General features: G+C 35.2%; 1 protein-coding gene across 1 annotated transcript in view; it reads right to left on the bottom strand.

The window, feature by feature from the left end:
* LOC148944449 (delta(24)-sterol reductase-like) overlaps positions 1-17,628 on the bottom strand; it is a 247,858-nt gene that overhangs the window by 121,561 nt on the left and 108,669 nt on the right. The window contains exon 3 of the mRNA XM_089100299.1: positions 3,071-3,194. Within this exon, the coding sequence (XP_088956425.1) occupies positions 3,071-3,194 (124 nt within the window). The remainder of the gene's footprint in view (positions 1-3,070; positions 3,195-17,628) is intronic.

Raw genomic sequence — 17,628 nt, forward strand, 5'->3', positions numbered from 1 at the left:
ATTACTTATTCCACACTATACAAATCCTACTGAACATTCTCCTTCACATTCTCTTCCTTCAACTCTATCTCGGTTAAGGAAATTCTCAAAATGTTCGGCCCATCTCTCTTTAGTTTTGTTTCTTATTGCTAATTGCGGCCCCATTCCTATCTTTAACTGGGCCAAGTCCGCATTGACTGCTCCCTCTCAATTTGTTAACATGCCAGTACAATATTTTAATATTATGCCGTCTAGCTGCATTTTCTGGATCCTCGGCAATTTTATCTATAGCTTCCACTTCACACCTCCTTAGTTCATATTTTAATATTTTCTCCACTTTCTTTACATCCCATTTGTTTTCATATGATCTATCATTAAGGTACTTCTTGTAAAAGTCCTTCCTCCTTTCAATCAAACAAAAAGCTTTGTCACTAGTATTCTTAGCTGCAGTTTTTCTAAAATTATTCCAGCCATCTTCCACATTATCAAAATTTAAACTCTCAAGTTTAGTATTCAACTGTACCTGGAAAGTTTTTCTCAAATTCATATCTACCAACATCATAACTTCCCAGGAGGTAGTTACCCTTCCGATATTTCAGCTTTATATTAACCCTTGACACTACTAGATGGTGATCTTTACTTTTAACATCAATAACGGCACTCCTATATACCTATAGAATCTTGCATTGATCCTGCCAGTCTTCGGCTTACAATAACATAATCAATAAGGTTAGCTGTCTTACCTTCAGATGTGTAGATACTTGTTTTCTGGTGTTTTTGAATAATTGTTCAATGCTTAGGGTTTTACCAATTGGAAAACTAAAGGTTGTGCTTGACATTTTGAAGTCGTTTGTAAGACAATTGCAGCGGTGTTTCAAATGCTACAGAAAGAGCATGATTTAAGGTAACAGAAAAGGCACGTATGCTATGGCTTATATGGCTTTTAATGGCTTTTAATCCATCAAAGACGGAAATTTTTATTTAAATAGGAGAATTTCAATCAGACTTGGATTTACCAATTGGTTCACTAGGCCCGGGATTAGGGGCACACAATGCCAGGGGCACAATAAATTATTACTGAGTAATTTTTTTGTCTTAACAAAAACTGGACTGATATGATTTATCTTCAAAGTGCCAGGTGCACTCCAAGGCCGCTCAAATTACGCCTCTGAAATCACGAAGCATGCAAGTGAGCTATTGAGTTTTTATCTCGACTATTTTGAGCCTAACATTGTATATGAATGCTTACATTTGAAACCCTTCTTAACAGAGGCAGAGTGGGCCAGGAGGCAAGGGGGCAATTTGCCCTGGGCTGGTCGGTTTTGGGCTGCTTTGGGCAGCCCCAAACAAGCAATAAAGCTCGACTCAAAAACTTCATCTGAAGCCCATTCACTGAGTAAGCTTACAAAATACAAAACAATCTTAACCGCTCTTTTGTTTCTTGCTGTATTTGGAGTCATTGGCGCTATTTTAAGGTACCTCCAGACAAAAGGATTGGACTTTTTGATGGCCTGGAACATGGTTAATAAAGCAAGAAATGATCTAGAGAGCATTTCCTTCGAAAGCGTCAAAGAAAACGCCTCCAAGTTCGTTACAAAGATCCAGGACCTTCAAGAGACCACTTCCTTGGATCTTGAAATTAGCTCAGAGCCACCAGCTTATCGTGGTGCCAAGAAAAAGTGCATGCCGGGAGAAACGGCAAAAGATTCTCGACCTGAAGATCTGGAACAGCGATTTCGAATCTAAGCGCTCAGGTTAGTAATTGACCAAATAACAACCAGTCTGAAAGAAAGATTTTCAGACAACAAACAGCTTATTTCCGTCGTATATTTCTTGCAGCTTACCACTTTCAGCCGTGTGCGTCGAAGTGAAATAACAGAGTCAGCCCTTCAAAACGTTGCAGAGATGGCAAAAATTTCTCATGACGAGCTGAGGTCAGAGCTGAAAAGCTTCGCCTCAGTTTACAACGAAATTATTAGCATGGGTTATAAAAATAGCCGGGATAGGCCTGGTGTAGAATATGAGGGTGGACTTGAACTTGAAGTTCAATGTGGAGGGGCCCTTGTGCGAGATTCAAGTTTCTACATTTCGTGAAACATCTGCATAATTTCCACGTATCGGCTGCTATTAAGGCTCAATCGGTGCTCATCAGCTAACACTTCAGTTTTTCTGGCCTACGAATATCTGCTGACGCTTTCATTTCCTCAAGTCAGCTGTGAAAGATCCTTCTGCAAACTGAAGCTCATTAAGACAATATTAAGAACTACAATATCAGATGATCTATTGGATGCATTCATGCTGATGTCATGTGAGCGGGAGCTGCTTGATTCAGTGCAGTTTGAAGATGTTTTAGAAGACGTGAAAAGAGATTTGAAGACTTTAACATTGATTTTGTCAGTGCAGTAGTTTTTTCCTCTTTTAGTCCAGTTATTTTGTTTTGTATCTGATCAAAATATATATTTTGTGTTCTGATGGAAAGCCGAAACACTCTCAGTGGTGTTAAACATCCTTCTGAAAAGGACAAATACCATAAATGTTCTTTGGCCCAGAATCCCATGATGCAGGACGAAAGCTACAAATTGTGTAAAGCTGAAAATACGATGCCGCTCTACCTTTTTGTAAAACCCTGAGCAACACAGAGTCCAACCGAGCCTCAGGGAGATCTGCCACAAAAATGATTAGCGGCATCTGTCCTCTTCCTACTGTAAGCCTACTTCTTACTTAGCAGGTAGTACTAATTTGCCTTATAAAACTTATAAAACTAATTTGCCTTATTAAACCCCCAACGTACAAATATTTGATTCTTAAATTATTATCGTAAGTGATGTTATTTTGCGATAAAATAAAATCGTCATCAAGGAGATTATGTTCTTAAGGAAAATTGACCCTCTCTTCTATGGTATGAATACGGAGTGGCAAAAACGATTGGCCCTAGAAGCGTCAAAGCTTTAAATGCAGCCCTGATTTCAATGCAAGAATTAAAAAAAAATTCTTACGAAAATTTCTATGACGATTCTTGTAATTTGGCTCATTATACCTGCATTTTTTTGGCTCAATAGAATACAAATACAAATATTTTCCTTTATATTACCTTTCGGTATGAGATACTTGCAGATGTCACCGACTGTCACCATTGGCTCAACACGTACTGTCAGATTTTTCTCATCTAAAGACAGTATGTTATAAAGCGGTAAAGGAACTTTATGACACAAATCCTGAAAGATAAAATATTTTCTTTTTTATTTCTTAGTGATTCATCAATTTGACGATAAAAAAAAGTGTCCCTGGGCAATCATTCGTTTTAGAATTCAAAACGTTCGACTGTATGTAAAAGGATAGGTTGGTCCCTGAAAACACGTGTTTCTAGAGCTTGAACTAAGAGGCAAAATGTTGGGAGGGGTAATATGTATTGTCAAAATCTGGGGGGGGGTGATTTTTCATTTTAGTTTCTCCCCAAAACTACCAAAAAAGGTATTTTCAATGAAAATGCAAAAAAGGTATATTTTAATCTAAGGGGCGGGTTAAAAAAAAATATAGGCAGATACCCCCCCCCCAACTGGCACCATTGTTTAAACCTCCTTATTGGGATACACCTTCCTATAAATGCTTTAATTATATGTGCTTGTGCGTAAGAAGCTATAACTAAATATTAAAGAGCTCTGTTTAATTAAGTTCGCTATCCTAAGAATGATGTTTATCGGCAGAAGTATTTCCTATAATATTGACTCATTTCAATGTCGTAAAAATCTATGCGTTGTCCTTAGTTTAAACGCTGACGTTGGTAAAAAAAATGCAACATTAAAGGAGATGCTGCACTCGGAATCGAGTGACGTTACAATAGATAGGCCAAATTCTACGGAAACCCCAAGATTATTTATTGGGAGAAATTCTTCTGATTGAGCGACTTAGCCCTTAGAAAAATACAAAGGAGAGCATAAGAAACAATTCCAGAACCTGGCTTAATTAGACCTAGAAACTATTGGTAGCTTCAGGAATATGTGGCCAATTGTTGCAACTTTTGCAGAGTTTTACTACTTTCGCAAACCAAACTTGGAATGGAATAAGGATAAGTTCATTAATTGTGCCTTTTTGGGAGTTCCGTACCGATTTTTGCCTCTGTGGCGAAGACAGATCCCTAAACCCTTATCATCATGCCAAATACCAGAAGAAACCTAATTTACTTTTAGGAATCCTATTAATGCTAATCCTATTAATGCTAATAATTAATGCTAATTGCCAGCTTTTTTCGCAATGCCCACGTGTAACTCTAATCTCACAGGCGTGAATGTATGGTTGAATGTAAAAATACTTGCCAGCTTTTTTCGCAATGTCCACGTGTAACTCTAATCTCACAGGCATGAATGTGTGGTTTAATGTAAAAATGCTTGCCAGCTTTTTTGCAATGTTTAGGAACCGGAGGGGAACCCCCGCTCGTTTGGAAAGGTATCAACGGGACAAAAGCAAATAGCACGTAGTTTCAAAACGTGTTTAATCACGTGTAGAGGTCCCTTAGAATAACATAGGAAGGAACAAATCGCTATAGAATAGCATGGAAGGGAACACAAACCCTTAGAATAGCGTCGGAAGGAATATACTCCTATAGAATAGCATGGGAGGGAACATAAATCCTTAGAATAGCATGGGATGAAACATAAGCCCTTATAATAGCATTGGAGGGAATATACTCCCTTAGAATAGCATGGAAGGGGATATAATCCCTAATAATAGCACTGAAGGTAATATAATCCCTTAGAATAGCATAGTAGGGAAAATGAGCCTTTATAATTGCGTAGGAAGAAACAAAAGCCCTTATAATGACATGGGAGGGAACAGAAACCCCTATAATAGCATGGGATGGAACATAAAATCTTAGAATTGCATGAGAGGGAACATAATCCCTTAGAATAGCATAGGAGGGAACATAAACCCTTAGAATAGCATAGGAGGGAACATAAGCCCTTATAATAGCATGGGAGGGAACATAAACCCTTAGAATAGCATGGGAGGGAACATAAACCCTTAGAATAGCAAGGGGAAGGAACATAGCGCTAAATGATAGCATGGGAGGAACATAATCCCTTAGAATATCATAGGAAGGAACGTAATCCACCCAAATCCTTAACTACATGCCCTGAAAAAGTGTCAATGACCGTAATCTCCCCAAATAGTACCGGAAAGACCATAATCCACCCAAATCCATAAGTACATACCCTGAAAAGGTGTCAAGGAACATAAGGCAAGCAAATCCATAAGTACATGCTCTGGAAAGGTGTCAAGGAATGTAAAGTACCCAAATAGCACAGGAAGGAACATAAAGTATGCAAATCCATAAGTACATGCTCTGGAAAGGTGTCAAGGAACGTAATCTCCCCAAATAACACCATTATAAGTACTCTAAGACACCTCGCTCCCATCATCCCATCCCTCCAAAAATATTTTATTCAGAGATTTCATGTTAAAAAATTATCCAATCACTAAGTACCCCTTTTTTGCAAATATCAATCAAATAATTCTGATTGTAAAATTGTGTTTAATCACCTTGCTTGGAAAGATATCCGCAAGTACATGCTCTGGAAAGGTGCCAAGGAAGGTAATCCCCCAAAATAACACCCGTATAAGTAAACTCAGACACCTCGCTTCCATCATCCCATCCCTTCAAAAATATTTTATTCAGAGATTTCATGTTAAAAAACTATCCAATCACTAATTACTCTTTTTTTGTAAATGTCAATCCACCAATTCTGATTGTAAAAGCGTGTTTAATCACGTTGCTTGGAAAGGCATCCACGAGTACATGCTCTTAAAAGGTGCCAAGGAAGTATAGGTGTGAGAGGATACTCTCTCTCTTTGAACGTAATCTCCCCAATTGTTTCATAACATGCTTCCATGTCTAACTATAGTGTCAAAGGCGTGGGTTTTCTATGTATGGTTCATATCTATTACACTTTTGACCATATTCTTGTAGGCGTGAATGTAGGTGTGAAAGTGTGCATGGTCTTGCAGACTGTGAATGTAGGTGTGAAATCTATTATACTCTTACTACTGGCCGTTAATTAGAATAAATAGCTCTTATGAAAGTACTAAAAATTCTTTGGTTTAAAGAGCGAGGCATTGACTAGAAAGTGAACCCAATCATATAGTTAATATTTTTTGTTCGTTTTAAGTTTTGATGTTGCTCCTTACTTTCAGTTGAAAAACTTGTTCTTTATATTTAATTTCTGATTTTTGTTTAAATAATGATGGGAAATCTGGCGCCCCCTTCATAGCCATGTCCCTTCCCCCATGAAAACTTCCTTCATGAAAATATCCTCCCATATAACCCCCGACCCACCCCAACCCCCCTTTACAAGAAAAAAATCCCCCTGAAAACATCTGTATACTTCCCAATAACCAATACTATATGTTAACATTGGGTAAAGTTCATAACTTTCAGCCCTCCCCCTGGGGGTTTTGAGGGATTATTTTATCCTAAAAGACATGGCTATAATATTTTCGACCATGTTGAACAAAATGGCTATCTCCAAATTTTGATCCGGTGATTTTGGGAAAAAAATGAGTGTGGGAGGGGACCTCGTTGCCCTTCATGTTTTTCGTCACTTAAAAAGGGCACTAGAACTTTTAATTACCGTTCGAATGATCCCTCTCACTATATTCTAGGCCCACTGGTTATAAACGAGAACCCCGGGGAAAAAGAAAAAAAAAAAAAAAAAAACAAATAAACCCGCAACCGGGATATTTATTAGGGCAAAAAATTGAAAATTCCACATTTTTGTAGATAGGAGCTTGAAACCTATACCGTGGGGTTATCGGATACGCTGAATATGCTGGTGTGATTTTCATTAAGGTTCTATAACTTTTAGGGGGTCTTTCCCCCTTTTTTCGAAAATCAGCCAAATTTTCTCAGGCGCTTAACTTTTGATGGGTAAGATTAAACTTGATGAAACTTATATATTTGAAATCAGACTCAAAATATGATTCTTTCGATGTATCTATTGGTATCAAAATTCCGTTTCATAGGGTTTTGGTTACCATTGAGCCGGGTCACTCCTTACTTTGATTCAAAACACCGCAGTAGAGAAATACATTGTATAGCGTGTTTTTAAGATATTTAAAGTGTTGTTCTTTGGTGTTTTGGGGGGGAAAGGGTACCTAGGTTAGGTTAGGTTACGTATTTAATATATGCTATGCTTTGCCCCCCACTCCCCCTAATGTGCAAATATATAGCCCAAATTGTTTCTAAACTATTATATAGTCATCCTATTTTATTTTATTTCATTAGCATTAACCAAACTCGACTTTTTAGAGAGGCCCTGATAATGCGAAAGTACCGAAAAACTTACAGTATCTAAAGAAATGTGTACGGATTTTAAGGCGTTCAGTCTTATCAAAAAACTTCCAAACCGGCGTGAAAAAAAAAATATGGGGCGCAAACAATGCATTGCAGAGCCTTCCTAGGCAATGTCTCTTAGTCCTGCTGAACTAACTGATCAAGTACATGAAACACTGATAAATTTTTTCTTCTGCTTCTTTCCAAATCCAAACTATTTTGTAATTCTTATTTATCCAAGTAACTTTAAATTGTCATTATAAACACTTTCTGCAAGTGTTTCAGTTCGAATGGTGACGAAACTTCCAACAGGGATGAACGCAAAGGGGGCGGGGGGTTGGCCGCCCTAAAATCTTAAATTTTGCAGAATTTCTGGGCACTTCTTATTCCAATTATCAAGTTTTTTTCTATTTTTTTTATTTTGTCCTCCAGAAAAAAAATAATACTGTGGTCTTACCTGCTTTCTACCATCAACACATTGACCCGAGAGAGGTGACTGTTCCAGGACTGTTCCAGGGTAAAAATAGAAATTAGGGTTTTGTGCTAACATTGAAATTTCTTTTTTATTGAGCCACCTTCAAATCCCAAATACCAATTTTTACCCCAATTTAGTTGACACCCTGCCTCACTGTAAATTATGTCCAAGCCTCTATCCCTCACTAAAGTCAGATCAGCCCAAGCCACATAGGGCAAAACTATAGGATACATTTTTTCTGGTAGATGTCCTTATGAAAAGAATTCATGAACCGCCTCCCCTTGCAAAAGTCTTATCGCGCATGAATCATGGTTGCAGCTGTAGCTGCAACATAGTAAAGAGCGAACCACAGCCAGAAGTAACCAAAAGTTGAAAAACAAGTTTTTCAAAAAAATTGCCCAGTGAAAAAAAATTGCCGTCTGACACTGAATCAGGAATTGTAACTATTGTTTAGGTTAATCTTAAAAGTTAGATTAATCTAAATCAATTATTCCGTATAAATAAAGAAGATACTTTCAGTGTTGTTTCTAGACTAAATTTTAATAAAAAACGAGCAAAGATTAATTTTTTAAAAACTAAGTTTTTCCGTGGGAAGTGAAGAGCGAAGTTAAAACTTAAAACGAACAAAAATTATTACCTCACAGCCTATCTAACACATATCAACAAAACTAATGCAAATAAATGATATTTCCCTATGTTTGTAGGATTACAGAAAACTAGCACTTTACTGAAAACACAAAACAATATAGGAGTTTTTGTACGGTAGGATAAATGCAAACCATTTAAGAGACTTTTAACACTATAAAAGTAAAGCATTTTTAGATTGTTGCTTTGTTATTTTTCCGTTTTATTTGGCATAACTTCTGAACAATGAGCTCAATTCAATGATCGACTGTCGTTATGAATCTGAAAAATGGATATGAATCTGTCGTTCGGACATATGATTTTTTTTTTTTTTTTTTTTTTTTTTTTTTTTAGATAAATTCGAAGTGAAGGAATCTTATTAGTATTAAGACTACAGACTTGCTTTAGAATTTGTATCACAACTTGAAAGTCTCCGTTTTTTAGAGAGAAATAACTGGATTTCCAAAGTTCATATTACGGTTGATGTTCTTCATTTCGAGTATTACTAGGTGAAACCAAGATGTTACCTGATAAATCAATCCATTATTTTGTATGCTGTTTAATGAATTTAAACATATTATTTTTATGCCTCAGTTTTTAAGATGATTTTTATTTTATACAGAAAGTTACTGATATTACAGCTCCTTTAAGTTTATGAAAAGCGTTATAGATTAGTTTGTTGTTGTAAGGCTGCGTATTTACTTTTGACCCCTAAATAAATATTCTTGTTTTTTATGCTTGGCTTTGTGCTTTCAATAAAGCGCTAGTTCTGCGTAGTCCTACAAATATAGGATAATGTCACCAGTTGATTAACTTGCACTTATCTTATTGATATATGTTAGATAGGCTGGGAAGTAATAATTTTGTTGGTTTTAAGTTTCAACTTCTCTCTTTTCTTCTCTCGGAAAAACTTTTTGTTTTTAAATTAATATTCAAAAGCCTCAGCCATGGATATAAACTCTTACTTTGGATCAAGTTTGGTTGGGACGAGTAGGGAGGCCATAACAACTCGTGAGAGTACATAATTTATTCATTGTTTATGTATCCACTAACGGGTCAATGATACCGAGGGGAACTAGATTTCTGAGGAATTGATTTGCATAATCGGCGGTGAATTATTGATCCACGAAAGGGGAATTAAAAAAAATTATGGTTTCTTTGATCTTTAGGTCTGAGAGATATCAGGTCTTTAGTGACTGAGATAAATTAATATTCTATTTTTAAATATGGCTTCTCTGATCTTTAGGCTTAGTATTAAATTCAGGAATTAATATTCTATCGAAATCATAATAGTGTAAGTAGGAACACCTTAGATATTTTTTTTAGAAATTCAAGACAGATTGAATATATTTAACGTGGGAAATGGTTTCCTGGGAATTTCAAATGTGACAGCGCGGGGATGTCGAAACAAAGGAACACACATAAATTACTTTTAAGGGATTATTTGGGCGAAACAGTTTGAGACATTTTAGAAGATGACTTGGGGTGAAACTCTGTGGTCGTTATAATACATAAGTTACATTTGAACAATGTTATGAGGTCCCCTACCCCTCCAAAGGGCCCCTTCCCCCAGGCCCCCCGGTTCCCCCTCCCCCAGGGCCCCCAAAGGGCCCCAGGCCCCTCAAAGGGCCCCCGGGCTCCCCAACCCATTTTTTTAATACTTTTTTTTGCGCACTTGAGAAACAGAAAAGAACCCACATTTCAAAAGGCTTTATTATATCTTTTCAGAACAAGTTCCTTTCTTAATGTCCCTCTTAAATCTCATTTACAAGTTAAAGTACTCATCCTTTTCACCCACGACTTTACTTTACAGCTGTTTGAACACCCCAACACCAAACAATACTTTTCAAAGGCTTTATTGTATCTTTTCAGAACAAGTTCTTTACGTAATGTCCCTCTTAAACCCATTTTACAAGTTGAAGTACTCGTCCTTTTCACCCACAACTTTACCTTACGGCTTTTTGCATACCCCAACGCCAAGCAATAATTTTCAAAAAGGTATTAATATATTATTTCAGAACAAGTTCTTTATGTAATGTCCCTCCTAAACCAATTTTACAAGTTAAAGGACTCATCCTTTTCACCCACAACTTTACCTTACGGCTTTTTGCATACCCCAACACCAAGCAATACTTTACAAAAGCCTTGGTATATATTTTCAGAGCAAGTTCTTTTCTTAATGTCCCTCCTAAACCAATTCTACAACTTGAAGTACTCATCTTTTTTACACAAAACTTTACTTTATGGCTTTTTGAATATCCCAAAACCAAACAATTCAACAATTCTATCATTTCTGAACAAGTTGTTCTCTTAATGTCCCGGCTAAACCAATTTTACAACTTGAAGTACTCACCCTCTTCACCCAGAACTTTACTTTATGGCTTTTTGACTACCCCAACACCAAGCAATTCAGCAATTCTATCTTTTCAGAACAAGTTCTTTTGTCAATGTCCATCCTAAACCTATTTTACAACTTGAAGTACTCATTCTTTTCACCCATGACTTTAAATTACAACTTTTTGAACATCCCAACACCAAGGAATACTTTTCAATGGCTTTATTATATCTTTTCAGAAAAAGTTCTTTTCTTAATGTCCCTCCTAAACCAATTTTACAAGTCGAGGTACTTATCTATTTCACCCACAATTTTACTTTACAGCCTTTTAAATACACCAACACCAAGCAATACTTTTAAAAGGCTTTATTAAATTTTTTCAGAAAAGTTCCTTACGAAATGTTGCTTCTAAATGAATGTTACAGGTTTAAGTACTCACGAATTTCACACAAAAATTTGCTTTACAGCCTTTTGAACACCCCAACACCAAGCAATACTTTTCAAAACTCTTTATTATATCTTTTCAGAATAAGTTCTTTACGTAATGTATTTCCTAAACCAATTTTACAACTTGAAGTACTCATCCTTTTCACACACAACTTTACTTTATGGCTTTTTAAATACCCCAACACCAAGCAATTCAGCAATTCTATCTTTTCAGAACAAGTTGTTTTTTTAATGTCACTCCTAAACCTATTTTACAAGTTGAAGTACTCATCCATTTCACCCACAACTTTACTTTATGGCTTTTTGAATACCCCAAAACCAAGCAATTCAGCAATTCTATCTTTTCGGAACAAGTTCTTTTCGTTATGTCCCTAAACCCATTTTACAACTTGAAGTACTCATCCATTTCACTCACAACTTTACTTTACAGCTTTTTAAATACCCCAACACCAAGCAATACTTTCAAAAGGCTTTATCACATCTTTTCAGAACAAGTTCTTTTCTTAATATCCCTCCTAAACCAATTTTACAAGTTGAAGTGCTCACCCTTTTCACCCACAACTTTACTTTACTGCTTTTTGAACCCCCCAACACCAAGCAAGGTTCCACTTCACTTCAGATTTTTCCGCAAAGACATAAATTTATAGTTTTCCTGCAATTTTATTGTAGAAGATAGAAAAAGTTATACATTGATCGTGAATATTTCACCATGACGATAAGGAGCTACACTTTAATTCTGAGATTTTCCCCAAAGTCATAAAAAAATATAAAGCTCTGTTCTAAATTTTAGCGTTGAAGATAGGAAAAGTTATACTAGGATTGTGAATATTTTCCATGAGAATAAAATGTTCAAGTTTTCTTCTGAATTTTCTTAAAAAAGACAAAAAGTTAGCTCAATTCTGAAATTTACCGAAGAAAATGGAAAAAGCTCCCACTTCAGTTCTTAATTTCTCAAAGACATAGAACTTTTTAATTTCTGTTTTAAATTTTTAAATAGAAAATAGGAAAAGTTATACTATGATTGTGAATATTTTCCATGAAGATAAAAAGTTTCATTTTAATTCTAAATTTTCATAATTTCAATTACGATTTTTCTCAGAGATGAAAAATTTAAAGTTCTCTTCCAAATTTTTCTTAGAAGATAGAAAAAAGTTATATTATGATTGTGTATATTTTCCATGAAGATAAAACGTTTCACTTTAATTCTAAATTTTTATAATTTCACTTCAGATTTTTCTCAAAGAGATGAAAAAATTTAAAGTTCTGTTCCAAATTTTTCGTAGAAGATAGAAAAAAGTTATACTTTGATCGTGAATATTTGCCATGACGATAAGGAGCTACACTGTAATTCTGAGTTCTCTCGAAGAAGTGCAAAATGTTCAAATTCTCTTCTGAATTTTCTTAAAGAAGAGAAAAAGTTAGCTCAATTATGAAATTTACCAAAGAAAATAAAAAGAGCTCCCATTTCAGTTCTTAATTTCTCAAAGACATAAAAAATTTAAGTTCAGTTCTAGATTTTTACATAGAAAATAGAAGAATTTACACAATGATTGTGAATATTCTTCGTGAATATAAAAAGCTTCATTTTGATTCTAAATTTTCTTAACTTCAATTCCAATTTTTCTCAAAGAGATGAAAAATTTACAGTTCTCTTCCAAATTTTTCTTAGAATATTCGCCATGACGATAAGGAGCTACACTTTAGTTCTGAGTTTTCTCAAAGAAGTGCAAAATTTTCAAGTTTTCTTCTGAATTTTCTTAAAGAAGAGAAAAAGTTAGATCAATTGTTAAATTTACCAAAGAAAATGAAAAAAGCTTCCACTTCAGTTCTTAATTTCTCAAAGACATAAAAAAATTTAATTTCTATTTTAAATTCTTCCATAGAAAATGGCAAAAGTTATACTATGATTGTGAATATTTTCCATGAAGATAAAAAGTTTCATTTTAATTCTAAATTTTCTTAATTTTAATTCCGATTTTTCTCAAAGAGATAAAAAATTTAAAGTACTCTTCCAAATTTTTCTTAGAAGATAGAAAAAAGCTATACTATGATTATGAATATTTTACATGAAGATAAAAAGTTCCACTTTTATTCTAAATTTTCTCAGCGAAGTTGGGGAAAGTTCAAGTTCTCTTAAGAACTTTCTCAATGAAAAAGAAATTAGTTACAGATCAATTCTTTTTTTTCCAAAGAATATAAAAAATTTCAACTTCAGTTTAGATTTTTCACAAAGAGATGAAAAAATTGAAAGTGCTGTTCCAAATTTTTCGTAGAAGATAGAAAAAAGTTATACTTTGATCGTTAAAAGTTAGCTCAATTTAGAATTACCAAAGAAATTACAGATCAATTCTATTTTTTCAAGAAATAAAAAGGTTCCACTTCAGTTCTTAATTTCTCAAATGACATAAAAATTTAAAGTTCTGTTCTAAATTTTTCCTTGGAAGATAGGAAAAGTTATACTATGATTGTGTATATTTTCCATGAAGATAAAAAGTTTCACTCTAATTCTAAATTTTTATAATTTCACTTCAGATTTATCTCAAAGAGATGAAAAAATTTAAAGTTCTGTTTTAAATTTTTCCTACAAGAAGAGAAAAAGTTCAGTTTTAATTACATATTTTCTCAAAGAAGTGAAGAAAACTTCAAGTTCTATTCCAAATTTACACTTTAATTCTGATTTTTCCCGAAGTAGTGCAAAATGTTCAAGTTCTCCTCTGAATTTTCTAAAAGAAGAGAAAAAGGTAGATCAATTCCGAAATTTACCGAAGAAAATAAAAAAGCTTCCACTTCAGTTCTTAATTTCTCAAAGACATAAAAAATTTGAAGTTCTGTTCTAAATTCTTCCATAGAAGATAGGAAAAGTTATACTATGATTGTGAATATTTTCCATGAAGATAAAAAGTTTCATTATAATTCTAAATTTTCTTAATTTCAATTCCGATTTTTCTCAAAATGATGAAAAATTTAGATTTCTCTTCCAAATTTTTCTTAGAAGATAGAAAAAAGTTATACTTTGAACGTGAATATTCGCCATGACGATAAGAAGCTACACTTTAATTCTGAGTTTTCTCGAAGAAGTGCAAAATGTTCAAGTTCTCTTCTGAATTTTCTAAAAGAAGAGAAAAAGTTAGATCAATTCCGAAATTTACCAAAGAAAATGAAAAAAGCTTCCACTTCAGTTCTTAATTTCTCAAAGACATAAAAAATTTTAAGTTCTGTTGTAAATTTTTCCATAGAAGATAGGAAAAGTTATAATATGATTGTGAATATTTTCCATGAAGATAAAAAGTTTCATTTTAATTCTAAATTTTCTTAATTTCAATTCCGATTTTTCTCAAAATGATGAAAAATTTAGATTTCTCTTCCAAATTTTTCTTAGAAGATAGAAAAAAGTTATACTTTGAACGTGAATATTCGCCATGACGATAAGGAGCAACACTTTAATTCTCAGTTTTCTAGAAGAACTGTAAAATGTTCTCTTCTTATAGATATTGATGACAATACTAAACTAACTTAACCACAAATTCCACATTATTGCAAAGAAATACCAAAACCATAGGTTAGGTTATTTTAGCTTATGTACGCGCGCGTACAAAGGCTAACCTAACCTAACCTAAACTATGGTTTTGGTATTGCTGTACAATAATTGGACACATACAACACGAGAAAGACAGACACTTTAGACATACAAACCAACAAAGACAAACACTCGGACTTGCAATCACCAACCCAGACAAACAGACAAAAAGAGAGTAAACATATACAAATACATAGATTCAGACACACAAACCGAGAAAGACATGCAGTGGAATATTCAAACACCCACCCAGACACACAAGCAATAAGAGTGAGAGACGCATACAAACACACATATTCACACACACAAACCCAGAAAGACAGGCACTTCAAATATACAAGTGAACAAAGGAAAACACTGGGACTTACAAACACCTACCCTGACAAATAGACAAAAGGAGTGACAGACACATAGAAATCCACGGATTCAGACATACAAACCGAGAAAGACAGGCAGAGGGACAAGCAAACACCCGCCCAATCACACAAGCAAAAGGAATGAGAGACACATAAAAATACATAGATTCAGACAAACAAACCAAGAAAGACAGGATCTGGGATAAGCAACCACCTGCCCAGACACACACTGGCAAAGAGAGTGGGAAACATATACAATTACGTAGATTCAGACATAAAAACTTTGAAAGACATGCAGTGGGATAAGCAAACACCTGCCCAGACACACAAGGAAAAAGAGTGTGAGACACATTCAAATACATAGATGGACACATACAAACCGTCAAAGACGGACACTTCAGTCATACAAACTAACTAAGACAAAAACTTGGACTTGGAATCACAAACCTACACAAACAGACAAAGAGAGTGTAAAACATGTACATATACATAGAGTCAGACACACAAACCGAGAAATACATGCACTGGAATAAGCAAACACCCGCCAAGACACACAGTTAAAGAGAGTGAGAGACAAATACAAACAAATAGATTAAGCCATACAAACAGAGAAAGACAGGCACTTTAGACATACAAACCAACAAAGACAAACAATGGAACTTGCAATCACCAGCCCAAACACACAAGCAAAAAGAGTGTGAAACACAAACAAATACATAGATTCAGACATATAAACCGAGAAAGACAGGCACTTTAGACATACAAACCAACAAAGACAGACAGTGGGATATGCAAACATCCGCCTAGACACACAAGCCAAAAGAGTGAGAGTAACATATATAAACATAGGATCAAAGATACAAACCGAGAAAGACAAGCACTTACGATATACAAACCATCAAAGACAAATACAGGGACTTACAAACACCAACCCTGACAAACAGACAAATAGAGTGAGAGACACATATAAATACATGGATTTAGATATACCAACCGAAAAAGACATGCAGTGGTACAAGTAAACACACGCTCCAACAAAGACTCAAAAAGAGTGAGAGACGCATACAAAAACATATATTCACACATAATAACCAAGAAAGACAGACACTTCAGTTATACAAACGATCAAAGACAAACACTGGGACTTGCAAACAACAACCCAGACAAACAGACAAAGAGAGTGTGAAACATATACATATACATAGAGTCAGACACAAAAACCGTGAAAGACATGCACTGGAATAAGCAAACACCTGCCCAGACACACAGTCAAAGAAAGTGAGGGACAAATACAAATAAATAGATTCAGACATACAAACAGAGAATGACGGGCACTCTTGACATACAAGCCAACAAAGACAAACACTGGGACTTGCAAACGCCCACCCAGACGCACAAGCAAAAAGAGAATGAGACACATACAAATACATAGAGTCAGAAATGGAAACCGAGAAAGACAGGCATCGGGACAAGCAAAAACCCGCCCAGACACACAGTCCAAGAGAGTGAGAGACAAATACAAACAAATAGATTCAGACATACAAACAGAGAAAGACAGCCACTTTAAACATACAAGCCAACAAAGACAAACACTGGGACTTGCAAACACCAACCCAAACACACAAGCAAAAAGAATGTGAAACACATACAAATACATAGATTCAGATATACAAACCGAGAAAGACAGGCACTGGGATAAGCAAACACCTGCCCAGACACACACAGACAAAGAGAGTGAGAAACACATACAAATAAATAGTTTTAAACATACAAACCGTGAAAGACATACACTGGAATAAGCAAACACCCGCCCAGACACACAAGGAAAAAAGAGTGAGAGACACATACAAATACATAGATTCAGACATACAAACAGAGAAAGAAAGGCACCTTAGACATACAAACCAACAAAGACAAACTGTGGGATATGCAAACACCTGCCCAGACACACAATCAGAAAGATTGAGAGTCACATACAAACACATAGATTCAAACATACAAACCGAGAAATACAAGCATTTCAGATATACAAACCATCAAAGACAAACACAGGGACCTGTAAACACCAACCCTAACAAACAGACAAAAAGAGTAAGAGACACATACAAATACAAAGATTCAGCTATACAAACCGAGAAAGACAGACTCTGGGATAAGCAAACACTCACCCAGACACACACCCGCAAAGAGAGTGAGAAACACTTACAAATACATAGATTCAGAAATACAAACCGAGAAAGAAATTCACTGGGATAAACAAACACCTGTCCAGACACACAGTCAAAGAGAGTGAGAGACACATGCAAATACATAGATTCAGATAGACAAACCGAGAAAGACAGGCACTGGGATAATTAAACACCTGCCCGCACACACTGGCAAAGAGAGTGAGAAACACATACGACTATTTAGATTCAGACACACAAACTGAGAAAGACATGCACTGGTATGCACATGCAACTGCAAAAAGTTGGGTTCATTTAGGCTCACTTTGAGTGGCGTGCAACT

Source organism: Artemia sp. Qi Xiang Cuo, chromosome 14 (assembly GCF_049724085.1).
Source record: "Artemia sp. Qi Xiang Cuo chromosome 14, ASM4972408v1, whole genome shotgun sequence".
In the NCBI taxonomy this organism is placed as follows: domain Eukaryota; kingdom Metazoa; phylum Arthropoda; class Branchiopoda; order Anostraca; family Artemiidae; genus Artemia; species Artemia sp. Qi Xiang Cuo.